Consider the following 21,200-nt stretch of genomic DNA (forward strand, 5'->3'; position numbering starts at 1 on the left):
TTTTTAACTGACAACCTAAGAAGTGATTTAATTATTGTTTTATTTCTGTGTACATGTAAAATGATTCGTTCCCCTAGCTATCGTTAATAGAGGTTTCCATCACATGAATGCAGTGGAGAAACCAAGTAATAGTTTTATTAGTTAATTACCTCTATTAGTTTGTAACCATTTCAACAGTTGATATGAAGGGGTATTAACCTATCACTGTGGGAAAAGTTTACTGACCAAAAATATTCCTTTTCTCTTAAAATACAAGTGTATTTCAGCTGTCCCTGATATAAGCTGCATCTACATTAAGCATTGAGTGAGGGACCACCATTTTGCATTCTTTCACATTTTGCAGGGCTCCTCATAACATCATCATCTGCTTGTAATTTTCCTAGTGCTCCTTCTGCCTTTTTCTTTTCTCACTGCAGAAAGTCTGGGTGCTTTTTAGAGGAATAGAAAAGCAGTGCAATACCTGAGAGTGTAGATGCTGCTTTTCCATTTTTTAAAGAGATGTGGTTTTGACAAGGATATTAAGTTATCAGGCAGGTGAAACTATCATATCTCATCTATCTCTTTGTAGTGGGCCAGTGGCGGAGCTTCATGCTCCAGCACTGGGGGTGGAGAGCAGGTGGGGGCGGGGCTGGTGCATGTCCCGGGGGCGCCCAGTGTGAGCGGGGGGGCAGCTGCAATGGAGCCCCACCAGGATTGCGCTGCCAGGGGCAGTGTGCCTCCCCGCCCCCCTCTTCCTCCGCCAGTGTAGTGAGCAACATTTTGTAATCCCCTCAATTTTTAAATCACTTCTTAAATTAGTACTAAAACCCTTTTATGACTTTTTTATAAAAAAATACTGAAATGGCAGCAAAAATATGGTGCAGTGCTATAACACTACAGCATTGATTTTAAAAAGAAAAACATATTTCTAGCCTCTGCAGTTTTAGCAATTTTTGTAGAATTAATATTTCCAGTCTATAATTCCAGTCCGAAACAAACATTTTTTGGAAATTGCGTTAATAGCAATGAACAATCACGCTCAAATTAGGTAAGTACCTAATGCTAAATAAATCAATGTTTTTAATTTTCAAAGTATTTCTTAGAATTACCCACCAAACTCTCAGTTCAGACAAACAGCTTTTTAAATCTTGTCTTCCACATCCACAATGGATATGCCATGGGAGTTGTCAGAACATAGCAGGATGAACATCTAGGGAAAGTGCAATAGCTGCAATTGCCTGGAAAGTCAGTTGCAATTCTGTTTGAAGTTTACTGTGGAAGAGCGATGACTTGATAGTGTTAAGAACCCACCCATAGATTATTTAGCGTGGTGGAAAATATTGTACAGAGGATTGTCTTTTAAAGATTGGCTTTGATGCTTTTACAGTTGAGTTGTCAGAGGTATTGAAGAAGCTATATGATTTGCGTGAGAGAGATTATATTATTGTGTTTCTTGTAAGAGGTTGTGTGGATGGTTGTACATAAAACCATGCATCATAGCAAGCAGAGAGAGAAATGGGCTACGCACTTCATTTGTCTGACCTAGGTATGTGTTATGCTTCATACGCTCTGAAGAAAGTGTAATTGTCATGAAAAGCGACAGCATCTAAGGGCTCAGAGACAGCTGCATTCTGCACAGAATAAAGTGCTCCCACCACCATCCATCTCAGATGACTCTGTAGGGTTGACAAAGAAGGCCCAATCCATGCTGTATAGACTTCAGAAATCATGGAATCGTGAACCATAGAACTGATGTGCCATCAGTAGCACCTGTTGGGTTCTATGGGTATCTAGGCAGGCCAGACAGAACAAATCAGACCCCTGACTCATAATGGGCATCTCATCAAAACCAGTGTTTTCCTATAACTAGTTACATTTCTTTATATACTTTGTTCAAAAACATTTATACATGTACTGGTTCCAGTTACAGATAGGTAGCCGTGTTGGTCTGCCATAGTCAAAACAAAAAAAAATTCCTTCCAGTAGCACCTTAAAGACCAACTAAGTTAGTTCTTGGTATGAGCTTTCGTGTGCATGCACACTTCTTCAGATACACTGTGTATCTGAAGAAGTGTGCATGCACACAAAAGCTCATACCAAGAACTAACTTAGTTGGTCTTTAAGGTGCTACTGGAAGGATTTTTTTTTGTTTTGACATGTACTGGTGTTATGTTAGAGAAGATCTTGTGACTCAAGATGGTTGGATTGCGAAAGGTTTATTGCATTTCATTGCATTTCTTTTATTACTCATGTACCCGATATAATTATTGCACAGACTCCCCCGCAAAAAAGTGAGGAGGAGGAGGAGGAAACAGAAAAACATCCTGATCCTCTTCATCAGATCATTCTTCATTTCAGCCGGAATGCTCTAACCGAACGAAGGTAACTGCACTTTATTCAAAGTTGTATTATAGACCCACCATCTTTTCTGCACTCTAAGTCGTCCCCCACTTCCAGAAACAGTTTGATTTGTTTGAAAACAAAAATAAGAACACGATCCATCAGGGAACTGCTCCATTTGCTTGGATGTCCCACATAGTTAGCCCATTGCTATAGTGCTGGAGATGACAGTCGAGATTTCTGTCAACTAGAGGGGAAATGGTGGTCTTTTTTTGAGTAGTGTGTGGGAAGATATGTGGGAAGCTATTATTGTTAGGTGTGGGTGTTACTGTGCCACTTTAAAATGGTTTTAATCTTAAATAAGATTAAAGAGTAGAAAGTAAGTCGATGTTAAAACTTTTAAGAAGTATGCCTGTTTAACAGTGAGATTACAACCTTCTCAAAATCCTCTTGTGGGAAGTCAATTTCATACCTGATACGATCGCAGATAATCATCAGCACCATAGAAAATTCGTGGTTGAAATCTCTGGCTGCTTGCAAGCACTTTTAGAGTACAATAGCGGATAAATAAATTCCACTCTTGTGAGGTACACAGATATATTATTCAGTTGTGAATGCACATGGTAAATATACGTTTTAACAAAGAATTTGACAAAGTTCCTAACCTTATAGGGTTGTAAGATCGTATCATGGGATTGCAAGAAAATGAAAGTCTCTCTGCTTTGATGATGATTGGAACTGCAGCTCACAGATGTTATAACTGCTAACTTTTAAGTCCTCTCCAGAAGCTGTTTTAATAAGACTTCCACTTTCTTACAGCAAATTGGAAAATGACCCTTTGTACACTGCATATTCAGCAATGATGGCAATGGTGAGTATCTAATTTCATTGTTAATTCTGCAGTGATGACAAAGGTGATTATGTACCCTAAAACAGATACTCTAGTTCTTCAGCTGTTTTTTTCATAGATCTCTGTAATCTGTTTTTATCCTATTGACAGTTCAGCTGCCTGGTTTTAGTATTACACAAAATTTATACCTAATGTGAAACTATGCCCTTGAAGCAGCCGCTTCTAATTCTATATAAGCTGTTTAAGGGGTACATTTAAGTTTTTGTTTAATTCCTAACTATGTAATTGAAACAGCAAATTACATTTAGCATTCTTGCTGTTTTCAACAGGTGAAGTTACATAAGTTCTGCTGATAGTTAAGAACTGATCCTGTCCTAAAAAAAACAGGTGCCAGAACTCACCATAAACACCTACCTTGTTCTCTTAGAATGTCAATGGCACCCACATGAGAGGTGCCAAAATTGAGTTCCCGCTGAAAAAAAGCCCTGCTCTTGTCCATCATCAGGACAGTACTCATATGTGAAGGGATTCCCATAAGGCTTAATAGAGCCCCATTTCCCCCTCATACCCCCATGACACGTGTACATAATATACCATCTTGGAAGCAGAGCAAAACATTCCCATAGAAGGGACTCATTTCTTGGAGGACAAACAGCTATCCTCTTATGCCAAGGATACTTCTCTGAGGGCTGGACGGATCCTGGTAGTGAGTGATTTGATTATTAAAACCATAAATAGTTGAAAAGGTTGTTGTTGTTGCACATTGCCTAGGTTGCCTATTAGATAGTGCTTGGGGAGAAGTCAGTGGCTGTGGTGGATGGTTGGCACCAGTTACATAGGGAAGTGTAGTTATGGGGTTCTGGAAGCAAAATTTAGTTGCTGAGTAGGATGCTGAAAGCCAGGACGTCCTAGGTAACTCTGGAATCTTACCAGTCCAACATATGGGGTCAGCTAGACAGGTGCAGCATTTTAGTCGCAAAGCATGGTTGAGATGATGGTCTTGGGAGGAGGGGTTTGGAATTTTTCAGGCACTGGGGAACCTTCTGGACAAGCCAAATTTTTAAAAAGGAAAAAAAAGAGGGGGAGGACGACCTCCACTTAAAGCAGGATGGAAACAAACTATTGATGTTTAAAATTGAAAGATGCCAAAGCAGCTTTTAAATTGATTGAGAGAGGAAAGTCAACAGTGGCTGAGGAGGATCTGATTTGGAACAAATCTTCTGGGATGTAGGAGATAAAATTAAAGAATATTTAAACAGGGGAGATGTAGAACTAGGCATCAGGAGTACAGGGGCACAGGATAGCAGTCAGAAAGGCCAAAGCACCACAGGTCAAAATGCAAGTGGCAAAGACACTTGAAGAGAGAGTCTGTATACAAGTGTGCATATGCTTATGCTACAAGTCTGCAAGCCAAGATGGGCGAACTGCAGTGCTCAATCATGGAGGTTGGCATTGTTGTAGTGGGCATAATAGAAACCTGATGGAACTGAGAGAACCAGTGGGTTCTCTGGATGTGGGCTCTATAGGAAGGCCAGGAAAGGACAATACTGGAGGTAGTGTTGCTTTGTCTGTCAAATACAGCATTTAGTCCAGCAGGCTAGAAATCCCCAAAGGGACAGACTTCTCGCAAAATTGTTGTAGATAATGATATCAGGTCCCAAGCGTAATTTAGTACCAGGGTATGCCTCATTTGCTATGCTCACATTTGGAGAACTCATTGCTTCACCTCAGAAAGTTCTCATTGCTTCACCTCAGAAAGATATTGTAGAATTGGAAAAGGTTCAGAAAAGGGCAACCAAAATGACCAAAGGATTGGAGCGACTCTCTTGTAAAGAAAGATTGCAGCCTTTGGGACTCATGATATGATAATCTTTATTGTCATTGTCCCATACAGAGCAACGAAATTGAAAAAATCTACATCAGACATTCAAAAACCAACAAGCCTGCTATCCCAACTATCTGAGCCTGGTTAACCCCTAAAAACTCTGATACCCCGTAATTGAATACAGTATGCTCACATAGAGACTATCTTACACTGCATTTAAAACCAAAATCGCATTTGGATAGAAACTGTTTCTCAGGCGGCTTGTCCTAGTCTTTATAACCCTGTACCTTCTTCCAGAAGGCAGAATATTAACAATAAAAGTTAATGAAAGGATTCAGGACATGGAGAAAGTGTGAAGAGAAACATGTTAATCCATGTCTTGTAACACGGAGACTCGTGGGGGGGGGGATGAAGCTCATTTTGGGATATTCAGGACAGATAAAAGAAAGTACTTTTTTTACACAGCACATATATGAAACTCACTCTTCCGGGAAGCAGTGTTGGTCACCAACTTGGATGCCTTTAAAGGATTAGACAAATTCATCGAGGATAAAGCTGTTAAAGGCTACTGGTCATGATGGCCATGTTCCATATCTACTGATAGAAATGAGCCTTGCAGATGATAGAGTGCTGTTGCATTCAGGTCCTGTCTTTGTGCTTTTCACAGGTTCCTGGTTAGTCACTGGGAGAACAGGCTGCCAAACTATATGGGCCAGTGGCCTGATCCAGTAGGCTATTATGTTATATTCACCCAGACCTTGTTCCTTTGCTTGGCCAATGAATTAATGCTTGAAGCTTGTGAGGAGTAGGAGGGAAGAGGGACTTTGTTGTGTTTTATGGGAATAATATTTATTGGCAGACCAACTTAAAAACTGTTAATCAGATGAAAGACATCGTCAGGTTTAGAATACTGATTTAGGGCTTGAAAATAGCCTCAGGTTTGGAAAGTTGCTAAAGATAGAGAATGACCATTCAGAGGATATACTGATATATATCAGGCTTGATAGCATTATGATAGGAGACACAATTGAGCATTCCCAGGTAGAATGAATTCTGTGAATGGCTGTTGCCATGGGGATCAGAGAACACTGAGAGAGAAACCAACTGAAACAGAACCCTAAATGAGGGTTGGTTGGAAGATAGCTGGCTTTTGTACATGGTTGGGACACTTACTCTGAGCTGCTAGGGATCTTAGCCTAATGTGGTATGAAAAGAAAATATAATTACTGGAAGCCAGTTCATAAATTGAAAAGTGGAGTACCTGAGGCCAGTTGATAATAGTGAGTTGACTTTTAGGACCAGCACCTCTGGAATATTTGTTTGGTTTGGCTGGAAAGACTGGGGATAAATCACTGTGTATAACTGCAAGTACAACATGTGAGAAAATGGGGAAGGGATGGGGAAGAGCAGGTGTAAAAGTTTTAGCCCTTTCTGATTCTTCCACTCTCTTTTTCGCTGTCCACACCACGAAAAGCATCTCTGTCCGCCATACACTTTTCTTGTCTGGGTACTTTACAATCATTGGTTAGGATGTGGGTGGGTGAGTTGGGGGAAATCTATATAATTTCTGGCAAGGTTTGAAGATTTAGAATCAGCACAATGTTTCATTCCTCTTGTGGGTGCTGGGTAGGAGGAAATAGTTTCCAAATGTGCCTGCCTTCTAAGAAATTCAACAATTTGTTAATGCATGTCTATAACTGTATTCATTGTCTGAGTCCTCTGTATGTGAAAGTCAGAAACAATTTTTGGAGAAAGGTTTAAGACTCTGCTTGGATATATTAAACCACTCTTTGACTTTACCTGCTCATTCAAAACAGTATAATCAAATAAATGTAAAATAGCACATTTTAATTCAATCTGAATCTATTTCCTTCTAATGAGAAAAGAGCTGTCAGAGTGGTGAAAGTGATGATGATGAAGAAGAAAAAGAGAAGACATTTGAGGTGAGTTAACTTTTCTTAAAGTATAAACCTTTTGCCTAATGAGCTAGAGTAATGTGTTATTCAAACTTACCAGAAGTTAGAAAGTTTACTTAAACTCTCCCTGAGAACTGCATACATATTTATGAATGTCATTATGATTATGATAATATTTTCAGTTACTGCAAACAATGTTTGAGATTGATCCTGCCTGCATTTTTAAAGATTTTTCCTCTTAACTTCTCTCCTACACTTCATTTTTTCCTACCTTTTGTTCCATATACCTGGAAAAGCTTCTTATCTTTCTTTTTAAATTCAAATTGTTCCTTCCATAGCTTTTATTTCATGCACATTATTACCCCAGTTGCAAGCGAAGTCTCATTATACAAAAGTGTTATGGAAAACTATTATAAAAATAAATACCAGATGTTGCTGCACTAGGGTTATTATTTGTCTGATAATCCAATTCACAGCTGATCTAGTCCTGTTGATTATGGCTTAATGGGATTGTGGGTAAATCTGTAAAACAGTGAGTTTAATATTTTTTTACTCTTACTCACCTTTTGGCTACTAATGGCAGATAACATTATATGTCAAGGAAACACAAATACTTCTGTCTGTATCTTCTCTCTCAGGAAAAAGAAATGGAAAAGCAAAAAACTCTTTATCAGCAATCTCGACTCCATGAACGAGGAGCAGCAGAGATGGTATTACAGATGATTAGTGCCAGTAAAGGTAGCATTCCGTAAAATGTTATATATTCATTTCTTTCTTTGGAAATATATTCCATTCTATCTGAAGGCCACAGAGGAGATGATAGTTGCACATTAAACATACTAACGTTAGAAAAACCAAAACACTTACAATAATAAATGACCACGCCATCCATGTGGGACCTGCAAGAATATGTTGTACTGTAGAGCGCTCCTGTTTCTATCTGGCTGGCTTTTACTTTACTCTATTTCAGGATTCTCTGTTCTATTCCCCACCCATTGATTTTCCTTCCCTGCTCTCCAACAGTCAGTCAGCTTTCTGTGGCAGCTAGACATGCTCAGTCCTCATTGGGCTCTTTGGAATGGCTTCTTCCTGAGGATTCTTCAGAATAACAAATTGGACTCCTGCACCTTGACATATCCCCCTTGTGGATGGATGGTGCCTCTTTGACTAAATAAAGACCAGTGCTTAGATTCATTGTTATGAATATATATGATCTGCTTTACTTTAGCAATTGTTATAGTGACATTCGCTTCAGCTTTACTTCAGCTCGAATCAAAGGAGTTGTGTGTGTGCACTGAAGTACAACAGTTCCACATATAGCAATGCTTTTAAACATTCAAAACTTTGAAAAGCATCTCAGGATGTGGAGTAAGGTGCTGCTGCTTAGAAATATTTTTGGAAAGTAATTACTTAACTATAAAATTATTCTGTTCTTGATTGACAGGTGAAATGGGACACATGGTAGTTGAAACTTTGAAACTTGGTATTGCTGTTCTAAATGGAGGAAACTCAGTTGTTCAACAGGTGGGCCATATTTGGATGTGATAGATCTGTATGTTACTTTGATTTTGCTAATGTTTACTGTTAAAAGCTTTGAGAAGTTGAATTACTACTGAGAATTCAGTTATGTTTAGAGAATGATTTTTTTTTTTACAAAAAAAATCTCCTTCTTTTTGCTTATGTTAAGTAAATTGGCAAATTCTTTACGCAAATAAGGAAAAACCAAATCTCTTCTTCTTTTGTTCAACCTTTCTTTTTCAGAAAATGTTGGACTATTTGAAGGAGAAAAAAGATGCTGGATTTTTTCAGAGTCTTTCTGGCTTAATGCAATCTTGCAGGTAAAGTCATGAAATCTAACGATCTACTTCTAACTATGTCAGCATGCCTATATGTATGTACAAGCTAGACATTTCCCTCTCTCCATGTAATCTCTTCCAAGTGATATAAAAATGCCAATGTGAGGTGGGATTTAAATGCTAGTATGAGAGGTAGCTATTGGCCAGCAACAATTCCTGCAATTTTGATATCTCCCCATTGTGATGACCAGAATCAATTATGGCTATATTCATGAATTTACTGCTTCAAACATGATTTTTCCACATGAACTTATATTTGTGGATAACTGGGTAGTATGGGGTATAGAAAAATATTAGAGACGAACTAGAAACTGACAGCTGTTCATTGCCATGAGAAACCATGATTTATTGCAATGGAAATGAAACATGGAGCTAACTTTTTTCATTAAACCATAGTTTAGGTTAACCACAGTTTAGGGTTTAGAAATAATACTAAACTTTGACTAATCAAAAACAGAAGTGGAAGCTTTTGATCTTGCAGCTATGTCAAAGGAGGAAGAGAGAATGGGAAGGTTGAGGCTAAGTACGGATTGTTTTCTTTACAAAAAAAAAAGACATTTCTCATGACATCCAATGACAGCTAAGGTGCTGTTTATGTATTAGAACTCAAGGATATTCTTGACATAGTTTAGACAGCAAATTGTCCCATCCCAAATAATCATAATGTTAGTTGAATATATCTCTTAATTTGTTTTAATATCACTTGCAAGTAAATAGACTAGAAATTGTTTCATACTTTCAACACATACATTTCAAAATGGAATTAGTAATATTTGCTCATTGCATCAATATGTATCTCATACTGTGTATCTGTGTGGACAACAGTATACACAATGGACATAATCATTGGCCACATGGATGATCTTGTGGCACTACTGTAACTGTAGATGAGGCATAATGCAAAAAGGCTGGGCCGGGCGATGGAGCAGCAAAAAAAGCAAATGCGATTATAGGGTGCGTCAACCAAGTATAGTGTCCCGATCAAGGGAAGTAATAGTACTGCTCTACTCTGCATTGGTTGGTCCTGTGTTTAAGAAGTTTAAGAAGCATATTGACAACCTGGAATGTGTGCAGAGGAGGGCCACCAGGATGATCAAGGGTCTGAGAACCAAGTCTTATGAAGAATAGTTGAGGGAGTTGGGTATGTTTAGCCTGGAGAAGATAAGACTGAGAGGTGATGTTTATGATTGTTGTTGTTTAGTCGTGTCTGACTCTTCGTGACCCCATGGGATGTGTATGATAGCCATCTACAAATATCTGAAGGGCTCTCATGTGGAAGATGGAGCAAGCTTGTTTTCTGCTGCTCCAGAGGCTAGGTCCCATACCAATGGATTCAAATTACAAGAAAGGAGATTCTGACTAGACAAGAAGAAAGTTATGTCCAGTGTATGCCACAAATTGTCCTAGACGCTGTTGTATCATAACACCCCTGCTTTACCTACCTACCACTCCTAGGTAATATATTGATACTCATCGTGATCAAGGAATGTGTGCATGAACTTGCATTTTTCTCAGAAACTGCATCCGTTAGGTTATATGTGTTACTTAAAATGCAGTGAGAAGATTTGGTACATGCACTTTTCACCCCCTGACTTCTCATGCCAAATCCCCAGAGAGCTTTCTCAACTGAGGTGAATTTAAAGAGCAGCTTAGGTTTCCATCAGAGGTTCTTTCTCCCCCCCGTTTAAATCTTTGATGTTACATAACGATAAACAGCAACACCATTAAACAAACAAAAATTGGGGTGAAAGAAACGGCCCTACAGACACAGTGACATGATCGCTGAGCTAACGCAATAGTCTTTATTCTTATGGGTATAATATAAAACATTTCCTACCAGAGGTGAGACACTTCTCCTGTCTTTGCTGGAGTCCTTGACTATCTGCTATTACATTTCCCTTCTCCAGTGTAAGGCTTTTTCCTTTGGAGACAGGAGGGCTTGCTAGCCATTGCACCTTTGAGTATTACTCTTAAACACTTGGAAACCCTCAAGGGAGTTTATCAAGTGTTTGATTCTGACACTTGAGACATGCAGTTGAAAATTTAGTTGACAACAGAGACATGGTAATAACAGAAAGAGTCGGTGGTATATGTTTCTTGTCTTCATGGTAGAGATGTTATATCAAATCTGGGTGTTGTAGGTTGTTACTGAAATAAATATTTGCTTATCCTGCCCCCCCCTCAAAACTGTGTTCACTAACATTTACCCAGTGTGGCCTAATTCCAAATAAATGGGCCTTAGACTGCACTGCTGAACAAACCTATCTAGGAATGAGCCCTGTTGAACTCAGTGATTCTAACCTATGAGAAGAATGCAAAGAATTGCACTGTTAGCACAGTAATTGTACACTGCCCTAATCCCCTCATCTTTGCATGGGGGTTAAGATATGGCAAATGCTTCGACAGCCTTGCTTGTGGATAGCTCTGCAGTTGCAAAGGTTCTTGCTGCACCGTTGGGGAGGAAGCTACCACTGGCAATAGGGTCAGGATGTCAGAAGTTTTAGATCCAGTGGATCCAAAGTCCCAGGGAGCCCCTCAGCTCCCCCAGCCTGGAGCTGGCACAGTATTTTCTTTAAACAACAACACCCAGCCTCCTCCTTGGCCAGCATAAGCAGGCACAACCAGATCCAGCAGGTCTGCCCTGCTGCTCCATAGCCAGAGATTCAGATTCTTCTGTTAATTTGATATTTAAAAGTGTGTGGGTTTCCTAAGAATATTATGTCTTCACCAAATGGTGGTAATTATAATGGAAAAGAAGCCAACTTCATTGTGATTCGAAAGAGTGAAGAGGAAACATTATTCTTAAGGTATATTCCGTTCATTTTCATCTCAACCTATCCACGCAGTCGCTTGCCCCGATATCCATAGATGGAATATTTTCATGTGTTATGGAGGGAACTTGGACCCCTTACAGATCAGTGAGGTCATCCACCATCTTCGGTAGTGCTAAAATTTCAACCGTCACCTTCCCCCTTTTAAAACCTTTATAACTCATTTTTTACTGTTTGTATGTTTTGCTTGTTGTATGCCAGCAGTTCAGGGTTTCTGTTGCTATTAGATACAGCAATCCTTTCTGAATTGTCTTTTTCTTAAAAAGTGTTCTTGACTTGAATGCCTTTGAGAGACAAAATAAAGCAGAAGGCCTTGGAATGGTTACTGAAGAAGGAACACGTAAGTATACTCATACTTCTAATTCACATAAGGATTACACTTCATTTCCCCCCTTTTAATACCAAATTGGTTGGGTCTTTTGAAAGTTTCTTCTGTTGATAACCTTGTTAAAATAATATAGCATTATACTATTATGGTTTTTTTATAATTTTCCTAGAGAAACAGTTAAACGAAAGATATTGTGTAACTTATAACTTGCTTATCCTATATTATTATTATTTTTCTTTGATCCACAGTCATCGTACGTGAGCGTGGTATGTTTGGGTTTACAGCTTTTGATGCTATTGTGTGTTGCAAACAGAGAAAGAAATCTTCTTTAATTGCATCTTTCCAGACACCCTTTAGGTTTAGTTTCATGGTCTGCAGCCGGTTGCGTGTTGAGCTTGGAGAATCAAGTTGATGCTTAATTAAAGAAGTGTCTTTCATATTTAAGGCATGGTTTGATAATGACTAACCATTTCCTATTAGATCTTTAGTCCTGTAGTTTTGATCATGAATGCTTTGGAGTGCTAAATATTTGGCTTTGCTTTTTTTCTGTTTCATAGTTTATTTTTTATCATTCTCTCCAGTACATTTCTTTTTTAAAATTACTGTAAATCAGCTTACAGTATTTGCTTTTTATTGAAATCACTTAGTTTGAAGGATGCTGTTGGAAGACTATCTGTTCTGCATGTTTTGGAAATGACTGATGATTGCATAATTCATTGTACTGTATATTTTCAAGGTGAGAAAGTACTACAGAATGATGAGTTTACTAAAGATCTGTTTAGATTTTTACAACTGCTGTGTGAAGGTCATAACAATGGTAAGTGTTCTGAGAAATTTATTGTTTCATTGAAATCCTTCATTGAAAGGACTAACAATACAATATATTTTTCATTTAAACTGATTTTTGGTCCTTTAGCATAGAGAATTAATTACAGTAATCAGTTTCTCAGATAAAATGGTACCTCAGAATTCTCAAAAAATATTTTTAGTTGTTTCTAACTAGAAATCAAATTGCCATTTTATAAATTATGCATATTTTAAGTGGCAAAATAATATGTGTAGGAGGAAATGCAAATGCTATTTCTGATAGTTCTTGCTTAAGAAAGAATACTGCCTTACTATTAAGAATGTTTCTGTGGTTGTATCCATCAGCTACAGTTACTGAGAAATTCAGATTTTTCATTTTCTATGTCAGGGGCAATGTGGACTCCAGCTCCCATAATCTCCAACCATTAGCCATTCTGGTTGATGTTGAAAGGAGTTGAACCCAAGCACATCTGGAGGGAACCACCTTGCCCACCGCTGTTCGATAGGAACACAAATATAGAACTACTGTAATAATATTTTCATAGCTTGCATTTACTCACCACCTTTTATTTTAATTTTCAGATTTTCAGAACTACCTGCGCACTCAGATGGGCAATACCACCACAGTTAATATTATTATTAGCACAGTTGATTATCTTTTGCGTCTTCAGGTAAGTTGGAGAGTTATTTTAATTTCACTTCCTACTTTAGAAAGTTTCCATATTGAGATAGATTTTGGGGTTTCACTACTGTTGCTGGTTCTGTTCTTCACTTTTCCTAAAGAGCTCCCATGACACTGGGCCAGTTAGCATGGAACCATCCAACACAAATATAATTATTACTGTATTCAAAACAGAAATTCAAAAGAGGGTTACATTGAGTTTACATGCAAACTCTCTTAGGGATTATTGTAGAGCCTAGGGGCTTGAGAATCAACAAGATTCTGATGATGCTTATCAATGTGGATGTTAAGGCAAAATTGATATCTATATTGAAGAAGTAATGACATTTTGTCTATCGCAAATATATTGTTGTTACAGCCATGCACCTTCAGCAGCTGTTTGTGGTTATCATATAGTATTGTGCCCCTGTATGTGATTTAGTTGGAGTGAGATCCCATTGCTCTATCCCAGCTTCTGCGAACCTAGCAGTTCAAAAGCACACTAGTGCAAGTAGATAAATAGGTACTGCTGTGGCGGGAAGGTAAACTGTGTTTCTGTGCGCTCTGGCTTCCTGTGTTCCGGTGTGCCAGAAGCGGATTAGTCATGCTGGTCACATGACCCGGAAACCTATCTGTGGACAAACGCTGGCTCCCTTGGCCTGAAAAACGAGATGAGCATTGCACCCCATAGTCGCCTTTGACTGGACTTAACCATCCAGGGGTCCTTTACCTTTTTCTTTAGTTGGAGTCCAACAACACCTGGACTGTCATTGGTCCTATGCCACACTTGCCCTGTCCAGTCTAGAGGCATAGTGACTGAGAAAAGTGAATTTAAAGGTTTTTTATTCCTCAGTGGTGTTTGCGGTGGGTGTGAGGGAGAAATAAGGCCACAACTTTACTAACCAAGCTTCCATCTGATATGGAACTGATTAGAACTGCTGAATAGATTCTCAGCGGTTACTGCCATCTTTGAGCAACTCTCAGAAGAGAAAGAAAAGCTAACCCTTTGGCAATGTTGATTACCTCTGAAGTGGGCAGTTTCCTGCAAATGCAAACCTACACATATCTACTCAGAAGAAAGCCACGTTGAATTTAGCGGGCAATGTTCCAAGGGAAGTTGGTATAGGATTCTAGTCTGAGATTAGCTATACGAACTTTTTCGAAAGTTGATAAGAAACTATGGACTTGCAGGTTAGGGTGGTTTGAATGTCTTATAGACAGGGTGCCCTTATGGATAGGGTGCCCTTGTGCTTGCAGGTTTCGCAGAAGCATATGGTCGGCCACTGTGGAAACAGAATGCTGGACTAGATGAGGCATTGGCTTGTTGTGATTTTATGTCCTAATATCAAATGCAAAGGTAGCTGTGTTGATTCATAGGTATTGTAGATACTTTGTAATATATTAGTCCAACGAGGAGGGTATTGAAGTAGGGGATTAAGTTAATCTCTCGCAACTAATGATAAACTATGGCCCATTTCTTTCACCCTTGTGAAGGGATTGGATCATTGCTTGGTTGAGCCACTGCTGAAAAGAGCAGATACCCTTCAGTCATGCCCTGAAACCACCCTTTTCTCCCAAGTGTTTGATGACTAAAAATATAAATATGCTTATTTATTTGCTGTCTATACTCTTGCTGTTCTGCATATGTTTATTATTCATTTGTGCTTGATTATAAAATCTGAGCATTTACCCTTTGGCTAATGGCATTTTCCATAGATATCTATTTTTATATTTGATGCAGTTTGATTAGGCCCTCACAAAACGTTGGGGGGAAACCCACCTATTGTTTATTCTTAGGAATCAATCAGTGACTTCTACTGGTACTACTCTGGAAAAGATATCATTGATGAATCTGGACAACGTAACTTCTCTAAGGCATTGGCTGTGACCAAACAGATTTTTAATTCACTTACTGAATATATCCAAGTAAGTAGCACGTCGTTTCTCTATGCTTCATGTTGTGTACATGGGTGTGTATGTGAAAGTACTGCATGGATTATGAAAGCAACAGGTCTGCCCAGGCTGTGCTCAGTAGAATTTCATGGTCACCAGCTGTAGAAGAGGCTCTCTATATACAATGGGGGGGATATCTGCAGACAAATGATTCACAGTGCTTGATTCTAACTGTGTCTCTTCCACAATACCTATGATGAAAGGGAAAGAAAATATAGACGCTATATGTCTTCAGTCACCTGCTGGGTCCCCTTGCAGGAATACTGCTCCTTCTGACCAGCAGCTTAGATCAGAAGTGTAGCAAGAATCCATTCTTGTGGCCCAGTTGTTAGCAATGATTTTGTAGTGCAAACGGTCACCCCTAGAGTGATCAGCCCATACCTTCTTATATATAGGGCTCACATTCAGAAAGATTTGCAGATAGTTTTCCTGCTGCTTCATACTCTGCCAACATATTTCCTCTCTGCATGACTTCTGTTGTGTCTCCTGATCTGCTGATGGTGCTCTTTATATTCACGGCCTCCCACACTTCCACCCCCTTTCATTTTGTCCCACATCCATTCTGCTTCTTCATCTGCCTCAAACGAATAAAAAATTGCTCAAATAAAAATGTAATATATCTTTTTTTAGTTTTCAAATACATTAAATTGTATACAAAATAATTTTTGTGACTGTGCATATCTTTTGTCAACTTTTTGTTTATCAGAACAGCTGCTTGAAATAGAAAATTTAAGCATTTCCCCTTAATTTTAGGGTCCTTGCATTGGAAACCAGCAGAGCTTGGCTCACAGTAGACTGTGGGATGCGGTTGTTGGCTTCCTTCATGTTTTTGCTAACATGCAAATGAAACTTTCACAGGTAAATTGTGTTTGTTTATTTATTTATTTCACAAGATTTTTATATACCACTTGATTGCAATAAAACCTAAAAGCGGCTCACGAAATTAATTTGATAAAGAATGGGACATCTTTGCAGAATATATCTAGATCTAGATCTCAATCAATCAAGGCATGAGCGGTGTAATTTAAGGACATTAACTTGTAACATAGTTGATTGATGTTGTTATTCAAAGTCACATTATTGGCATTAGATTCTTAAAGCTTTATTGGAGTTACATTGTCAGGAGTGGCTTGTCTAGTGGGGTGAAGACGTAGCAATAGCCTCCAGGCAGCGCCACTGGTGCCATTTACCAGGGAGGGGAGGGGTAATGTGGTGGCAAACTTGGGACTGTGCAGATGCACCAGAGTACACTCCAGTGTAGCACAGCCCCACAGCCTTGCCACTCCCTTGCCCTTCCTATCATGGTAATGCTGGGAAGCTAATGCTAAGGCTCTGCCCTACTGGGAGAGCCGCTCCTGTTTATTGTGTTGCGTCAGTGTTAAGCTTAATTTCTATTGGCCGATTTAAGACATCCACCCAAAGCTTAAGAAACATGGCTTGCAAAACTGGGAATGAGTACCAGGGCCACATACTCCTTCCTTGACCTTCCCCGCCATTCCCCCTCCTCCATACACTGGATTTGGTGTCAGCATCGCCCTTGAGCCAGTACCACCAACTGGACTCATGCACTTCAGCCCCGACTGGGCTAGGCGAGCTGGGTAGCACTTCCAGAGACCACCTTCTGGACAGGAACAGGTCAAAGTGCTGTGGACTCGCAGCTTAGAGTTGTGAGGACCGGATTCACTTCCACAAGAAGACAGTCGTCGCACAGCAGAGTCTAGCAGAGTCTAGCAGAGTATATAAACGACTTGGAGAGCAGCTCTGTAGAATAACTTCTTTTATTCTATCTACAACTATAATACAACTATATACAGAGCTTAATGAGTTCTAAGCATAAATGAATGCTAAACTGCACTGAGTGTCTGCAGCTGCTCTTAGCAGCAACCTTATCTCTACACATGATCTCTAACACTCAGTCTCTCTCTCCGACACACTGACTGACTGACTCTTTGCTGGAGTAGAATAAGTAGATAGCAGAACACGCCTCCTCCTCTCTGGAGAGTCAGCAGAGATCATCAGGAGATTCTTGGATATGGGAGGGGTGAAATCTCCTCATTTGGCACCAATCCCCCCAAAAGAGTTCTTAAATGGGAGACTTAGCAGGGGGAGAGGAAGAGGAATGACTAGTAGGGGAAGGGAAGCAAGAGACTTAGAATATGAGACATTAAACTCATTAATTCTCAAAGCATTTTGATGTAGGCCCCACTTATCTCATGCAGATACTAAGATTTTTATAAATCTGTATATAATTTCACATTGATACATGTCCACAAGCCACAACATGCCCTACACTTGCAGGACCAGGCACTGTCGCCAAGCTATCCCCCTTTAGCTTATTCCATGCTGCCTCCCTTGTGTCCTTTATTAATTCTACCCATTTCATTTACATGCCATATATTGTAGTTTGTTCTTAGATATGGGGATGGGGGTGGCTGACAAATACATCAGATTATAATAACAAATAAAGTATAAATACATGGATAATTATATATTTTTTCCTCATGCAAATGTGTGTTGATTAGAACAATGTAAGTTACAATTTATTTGGAAGGACTTTGATCCATGATCACAATGGCACTCTTTGGAAGTAGCAGGCTCTATGGGATCATTGCTTTCTGCTGTACATATCACTGAATTTGTGGGTGCTGGACCGCTGCTCAGTTATGGAATTCTGCACCCTCACAAGATGCAAAATGGTATATATACATGCATCAACGGATCAAGTATACATTCTAAGTCTACATTCTAAGGTTGCAGGCATTTGCACACTTTCTTTGGAGTCACTCCTCCAGAACTCAATATAATTTACATAAAATATGCATGATATCACCCATCTGTAAATGTCCATATTACCTTGCATATTTATATTTGTGGCAGCAACATGATCTGAGGGAATATGCTGTTCATAACCTTGGAGAAGTAATGATTTTCTTTTAGGTGGCTTTTTAGGCAATCAAGCAGAGATGACTGCTCAAGAAACAGAGGGGCCATGATTTCTCCTCCTGCCTGCAACCTCCAGCCTTCTGAAACAGACTTTCAGAGGATATAGGATGGTGGGGAGGAATAGCTCTTCTTCTATGAGAGGAAAGTTCCATGAGCAAACATTCACTGGTGAGATCTCTCAGATCCCACACTGTGAATCATTGTGATATTTGTGTTCGTTCTAGGTGTCCTTCAAGTGGTACCATACCACAGTGATAGAACATATGTTTATTTATAAATTCATTTCTGCTCTTCCTCTTGGCTCCCAAAGTAGCTTTGCATGCTGATGGTTCCAAGTTCAGTCCCTGGAATCTCGAGTTAAAAGTAGTAGGTAACAGGTGATGTGACAGATCTTTGTCTGGGGTACTGCAGAATTGCTAGTCATATATCCATACCAGACTAGTCAGCTTCCAATGTACTGTTTTGAATATCCTCTTAAACCTGTTGGCCACTGTTGAGCACAGAGCCAGACTCACATAAGGCTTCCATTTGCTAGATTGTGAATATTGTCTTTAGAGTTATTTATTTTATTGTTTATTCTATTTGTACTCTAGGATTCGAGTCAGATTGAGTTGCTGAAGGAGCTACTAGATCTTCTGAAGGATATGGTGGTGATGCTCTTGTCACTACTTGAAGGTTGAATCTCTTTTAAAAAGTTATTGCTATGCAATTCAAACATCAACATCATTTTTAATACGTAGAGTTTATCCTTAATTTAATTTATATTCAGACCATCACAATGATTCTACTTCGTAATTTGGATGAATGAATGAAATTTTATAGTCTAAAGCCATAGACCACCACCACAGATAATTCTAAATAAGAGATGGGCATAAATTTAGTTGTGCAATAATATTGAACAGTAGTTCTCAACCAAGGGTACATTTAAAACAAACTTATAATAAGCATGAAAACACTTTCTCCACATTTCTAAGGATGTATAAGAAATATATTTTCAATGTATGTTTATATAAAAACTAAGTAACGATTTTTAAACTCACAATGTAGGTAATGTTGTAAATGGCACTATCGGGAAACAGATGGTGGACACTCTGGTTGAATCATCTAGCAATGTAGAAATGATATTGAAGTTCTTTGACATGTTTCTCAAGTTGAAGGATCTAACGAGCTCAGAAGCTTTCAAAGAGTATGACCCAGAAAGTAAAGGCATAATTTCCAAGAAGGAATTCCAGAAAGCCATGGAAGGTCAAAAGCAATATACGCAATCGGAGATTGAGTTCCTGCTGTCCTGTGCAGAAACGGATGAAAACGACATGTTTAACTATGCCGATTTTGTTGAAAGATTTCACGAGCCAGCGAAAGATATTGGATTTAATGTGGCTGTCCTCTTAACAAACCTATCAGAACACATGCCAAATGATTCAAGGCTTCAGACTCTATTAGATCCAGCAGAATGTGTCCTTAACTATTTTGAACCTTACCTTGGGCGCATTGAGATAATGGGTGGTGCCAAGAAGATAGAGCGGGTTTATTTTGAGATCAGTGAATCCAGTAGGACACAGTGGGAAAAGCCTCAAGTGAAAGAATCAAAAAGGCAGTTTATTTTTGATGTTGTAAATGAAGGTGGGGAACAAGAGAAGATGGAGCTTTTTGTAAACTTTTGCGAGGACACGATTTTTGAAATGCAGTTGGCATCTCAGATATCTGAATCGGATATAGTTGACAGACCTGAGGAGGAGGAAGATGAGCCTTGCTATGTGAGGGAAATTGGAGAAGATGAGAAAGGAGAGCAGTCCCTTGAATCAGCTTCAGCTTTTGCTATGGCATGCGTTGCAATAAAGAAAAATGCTGCCACTGTTTTTAAAATGATAAGACTGAAAAACTTAAGAAAACAGTACAGAAAAGTGAGAAAGATGACTGTAAAAGAATTGGTTAAAGTGTCCTTTTCCTTTCTCTGGATGCTCTTTGTAGGATTCTTCCAAATGTTTCTCACTATACTGTGCAGTATTTTTCAGATTCTTTGGAGTACTGTGTTTGGGGGTGGCTTAATAGAAGGAGCCAAAAACATTAGAGTTACTAAAATTTTAGGAGACATGCCTGACCCAACACAGTTTGGAATTCACGATGATGTCCTTGAAGCAGAAAAAGTTGAAGTTACAGAACATGGCATTACAGCTGAAATTGTGCAGTTTGTTAAAAATGAGAAGGGAGAAACTGACATCTTGTCAGATATTTTTGGCATTCATACGAAGAAAGAGAGCGGATCAAAGCATGGTCATGCTGTTGGCCTAGGGGATATCGCTGATATCATTGGATCAGATACTCCTCCTTCTTTGGAAAGTGCAGTTCGCAAGAAGAAAAAAGCACAGGTAAACAATAAGTGGATTATATCTTATTTTATTCAATATGCTTCCTAACTGGTTGATTGTGAGAATAGACTTTATTCTCTGCAGAAACCTAAACCACAGAGACTCAAAGTTCTTCAAGGCCCTGGTGCTTTCCAGACAGCAGTGTAGGGTCCTCCTGATGCCCATAGTGTATCCTAGATTACCTGCCAACCTAGCAGTTTGAAAGTGTAGCAGTGCAAGTAGATAAAAAGGTACTGCTGCAAAGGGGGAGGTAAATGGCGTTTCTGTGCGCTCTGGCTTCCGTCACAGTGTTCTGTTGCGCCAGAAGCTGTTTAGTCCTGCAGGCCACATGACCCGGAAAGCTGTCTGTGGACAAACGCCAGCTCCCTTGGCCTGAAAGCAGAGATAAGTGCTACACCCCATAGTCGCCTTTGACTAGACTTAACCATCCAGGGGTCCTTTAACTTTTTATCTTTACTTTATCCTAGTTAACTATAAACTTTTTGAGTTCACAGTGTTATTTTCAGCTTTTGAAATTGGGCATGCTTAATTCTCTATCATAT

General features: G+C 39.2%; 1 protein-coding gene across 1 annotated transcript in view; it reads left to right on the forward strand.

The window, feature by feature from the left end:
• Positions 1 to 21,200, forward strand: part of RYR3 (ryanodine receptor 3) — a 282,690-nt gene that overhangs the window by 244,436 nt on the left and 17,054 nt on the right. The window contains exons 78-91 of the mRNA XM_081886370.1: positions 2,255 to 2,361; positions 3,139 to 3,190; positions 6,881 to 6,937; positions 7,549 to 7,648; positions 8,355 to 8,434; positions 8,672 to 8,748; positions 11,864 to 11,937; positions 12,174 to 12,191; positions 12,662 to 12,742; positions 13,315 to 13,403; positions 15,191 to 15,319; positions 16,100 to 16,204; positions 18,883 to 18,964; positions 19,337 to 20,658. Of these exons, the coding sequence (XP_081742496.1) occupies positions 2,255 to 2,361; positions 3,139 to 3,190; positions 6,881 to 6,937; positions 7,549 to 7,648; positions 8,355 to 8,434; positions 8,672 to 8,748; positions 11,864 to 11,937; positions 12,174 to 12,191; positions 12,662 to 12,742; positions 13,315 to 13,403; positions 15,191 to 15,319; positions 16,100 to 16,204; positions 18,883 to 18,964; positions 19,337 to 20,658 (2,373 nt within the window). The remainder of the gene's footprint in view (positions 1 to 2,254; positions 2,362 to 3,138; positions 3,191 to 6,880; positions 6,938 to 7,548; positions 7,649 to 8,354; positions 8,435 to 8,671; positions 8,749 to 11,863; positions 11,938 to 12,173; positions 12,192 to 12,661; positions 12,743 to 13,314; positions 13,404 to 15,190; positions 15,320 to 16,099; positions 16,205 to 18,882; positions 18,965 to 19,336; positions 20,659 to 21,200) is intronic.

This window comes from Podarcis melisellensis, assembly GCF_964234715.1.
Source record: "Podarcis melisellensis genome assembly, chromosome: 1".
Taxonomy (NCBI): domain Eukaryota; kingdom Metazoa; phylum Chordata; class Lepidosauria; order Squamata; family Lacertidae; genus Podarcis; species Podarcis melisellensis.